The sequence below is a fragment of the Gossypium hirsutum genome, chromosome A10 (assembly GCF_007990345.1).
Source record: "Gossypium hirsutum isolate 1008001.06 chromosome A10, Gossypium_hirsutum_v2.1, whole genome shotgun sequence".
Classification (NCBI taxonomy): Eukaryota; Viridiplantae; Streptophyta; class Magnoliopsida; order Malvales; family Malvaceae; genus Gossypium; species Gossypium hirsutum.
Window position 1 is genome coordinate 103737174 of NC_053433.1, and position 3156 is coordinate 103740329.

General features: G+C 35.1%; 1 protein-coding gene across 1 annotated transcript; it reads left to right on the forward strand.

Annotated features, from left to right (window-relative positions):
* The first annotated feature begins 1024 nt into the window (after positions 1–1024).
* LOC107896558 (RING-H2 finger protein ATL72) lies at positions 1025–2627 on the forward strand. The gene has a single exon (XM_016821747.2). The coding sequence runs from the start codon at positions 1772–1774 to the stop codon at positions 2399–2401; it is 630 nt and encodes a 209-aa protein (XP_016677236.1). The 5' UTR covers positions 1025–1771; the 3' UTR covers positions 2402–2627.
* Positions 2628–3156: the final 529 nt, after the last annotated feature.

Below are 3156 nucleotides of genomic sequence, written 5' to 3' on the forward strand. Positions count from 1 at the left end.
CAAAAAACAAAAGAGAAGATAAAAATAAAATATAATTATCATTAATAACATTTTGAGAACTAAGGCTCCTTTAAATGCAAAGACACCTTCTGTTCAATGAAATTCCAAGAGTAAAATGAACTTCCATTGAAACACCCCAAAGAGTTTGACGTGTTTGGCAGGACACCAGTGAAATATTTTAAATATACATTTTAATTTAACATTTTTAATAATTATTTTCTATTCTTCTCTCATTATCATAATTACGTTTAAATCTAAACATAAATTTCGTCGCGTATTTTACTCTCATTGTTACATTAATTAATTTCACTATTACAATTATTTTTAATCTCACCAAAACTAATTTTAACTCTCATCCAAAAGGAGTCTAAGAATCTAGGAACTTTAAATCCTATGTTCGAGTTATATACTGTGTAAATCACGGGTGATTTCTTAATTCATATTTATTCTAGTTTATGTCCTATTATATGTGGAGCCTTTTATGGATTCATTTTGGTTTAGGTCTACATGTATAGTAGTTATTAATTCAACTGTACTTTTAATTTTGATTATAATTATTGAGATGTATATTTGTATATGCAAATGCAATTGTATTTGTAACTTTTAAAAAAGTTTTATTTATTAATTGAAAAAATAAATTATATTAGAATATAACGTAATTTAATAATGTATATTTATGATTATTAAGTATAAAAAAATAAAAATAAATGGTAAAAATATTTAAAAAATAAAATAGTGTATTTTTAATCCAACCTTATAAGCGAATATATTTTAAATATGGGTTGGTATAGTTTTCCCAAAAGTAAAAATATTAGAGAAACAAATCTAATCAAATTCCAAGAAAATAAAGAATAACAATAATAATAATAAAATTCCTTAGCCACCTTTGTTTTCTTTCTAATTGTTTGCTTCTAAAGTCCAATCCAACTCTCGTGGCTGTCATTTGATCTCTCACTGTCAGTAGTAATACATTGGCATACGTTATCTTATTTATTTTTTAATTTAGTACTTAGCATCTCCTTCCATCTGTAAATATCTTATTTCGGCCCTGCTGATATTTTACTTTCTGAAATTCATGTTTATCACTAATTATTCAAGTTCCACCAAACAAAAAAAGAGGGTTAGAGCTGTAATAATCATCTCCTGCATAGAGCCCCTTCTCTATTGCTTTCAGGGTCCCATTTATATTTATGAGCTCCCCTCCATTCCAACTCCAACCAAATAATTTCCCGACTCTTGTCTGCTACAAATTGGTAACCAGTAGACCTTGGAAACCCCAAATTATTGTCCTCATAATCTCCATAATTATATCCTTCAACCCTGTCCTTGTAGCCGGTGATATGATGGGAGTAAAGGTTTTAAGCTTTTAACTGGTTTACATGGAATCTTTGTGGTGTGGGAAGCCATAGCTTCTATTTTTGCATTCTCACTCTCTGTTGTACTATGAAAGCCTTCCCTTTTCCTCCAATCACCAAAAGGAGATGCTTTTTAATGGTGTCTTTATCTTAGTTGGAAGTTGCTGACAGGCACATAACCCTAACTCTAAAGCCCCGTATCTCCCTTTAGTTAAAAAGCTGATCTACAAGAACCCAATGAAAGAAAGCATAAGCCCTCACTTTCTTTATATATCAGCTGCAGCTGCACCCATCTTTGCTTAGCCAAACCACGAGTTTCAAGCAAACAAGCCAAGGGATTTTAATTTTGTTTCATTCATCAGCAGCAAATGAGAGAGGTGAACTTTTAGTAACTCTTTTTATATAAGCTTTTGGGGATGATGCAAGCTAAAACAGCAATGGTGACCACTCTTTACCATCGACCGCACCGCCTTCTCCTCGATACGCAACCGAACGCATCGCCATCGCTACCGAATGGAAGCAGGACGCGCAACGCTTTCGCCAATGAAGCCAACTTTGACACCAACATGGTGATCATCCTAGCGGCTTTGCTTTGTGCATTGATATGTGCTCTAGGACTAAACTCCATTATGCGTTGCACTTTCCGTTGCGGCAGAAGGTTTGGTTTGGACGCCACGGAAGAGACCGCGGCGCGTTTGGCTGCCGCGACGGGCCTGAAGAAGAGCGCGTTGCGTCGGCTTCCGGTGGCCGTGTATGGTTCAGGGATGGATATGAAGGCTACTGAGTGTCCAATTTGCCTTGGAGAATTCATGGGTGGTGAAAAAGTTAGGGTGTTGCCAAAATGTAACCATGGTTTCCATGTAAGGTGTATAGATACATGGTTGCTGTCACACTCATCTTGCCCAACTTGCAGGCAGTCATTGTTGGATCAGGCAACTAGCAGCAGTGATGGTGCAGTGGAGATCGAAAACGGAATCCGACCACATGGAAATTCTTCAGGAGGACAACAAGCTGATGTACCAGTTCCTGCAGATGAGGTTGGTTGATACTGGTCTTAAAATAGTTCTCCAACCAGATGAGAGAAAAGGGGACCTTAGAGTAGTTTTTCTAATGTTTCTTTTGGCATTTTTAAAGTTAGGTTTGTTTATGCATATGCATAGAGAGAACTATTTGATACTTATATGAGGGTTTGCATACAAATTCATGTCCAGTTGTATGTGATTGTAATGAGTTTATTAGGAAATATAAAAAGATGAATCATGAACCAGAAAATGGAACAGAGGGACCTCCTTAATTTGAGTTTGGGCAGGGATTTTCTCCTTTCTAATATTAATTCCAGAGTTGGCCTATCAGACTAGATCATTTAGCATGAGTATTTGTGCTGAAATCCTATGTTACATAGGACTCAGGTGTGAATGTCAAATACATATATAAATATGTGTATGACACGAGTATGTTCAGTTTTTCTGCACAAAATATTTTTCTAAGTATTTGGAGGATCTCATATCTTTCTTTCTGTATATGCTTTAAACAAGTGTCCTTCACAAAAATGAAGATTATAAGTAACTTAGTTGCCAGCTGAACAATAATTAAAGTCTTACAGATGGAGAGCTTTGTTCATTGCAAAGCATCTAGGCACTTTGAAAGCAAGCCCTTGCTATCTAGAATGGTTCTTAGCCTAAATCCATATGACATTTGATTTGAAGTGCACTCATGATGATGAAATATATTTCTACATTTATCAGTTAGCATTAGTTCCAAAGTCATTTTCATTTTCCATTTTGCTCCATCAGTAACTTTC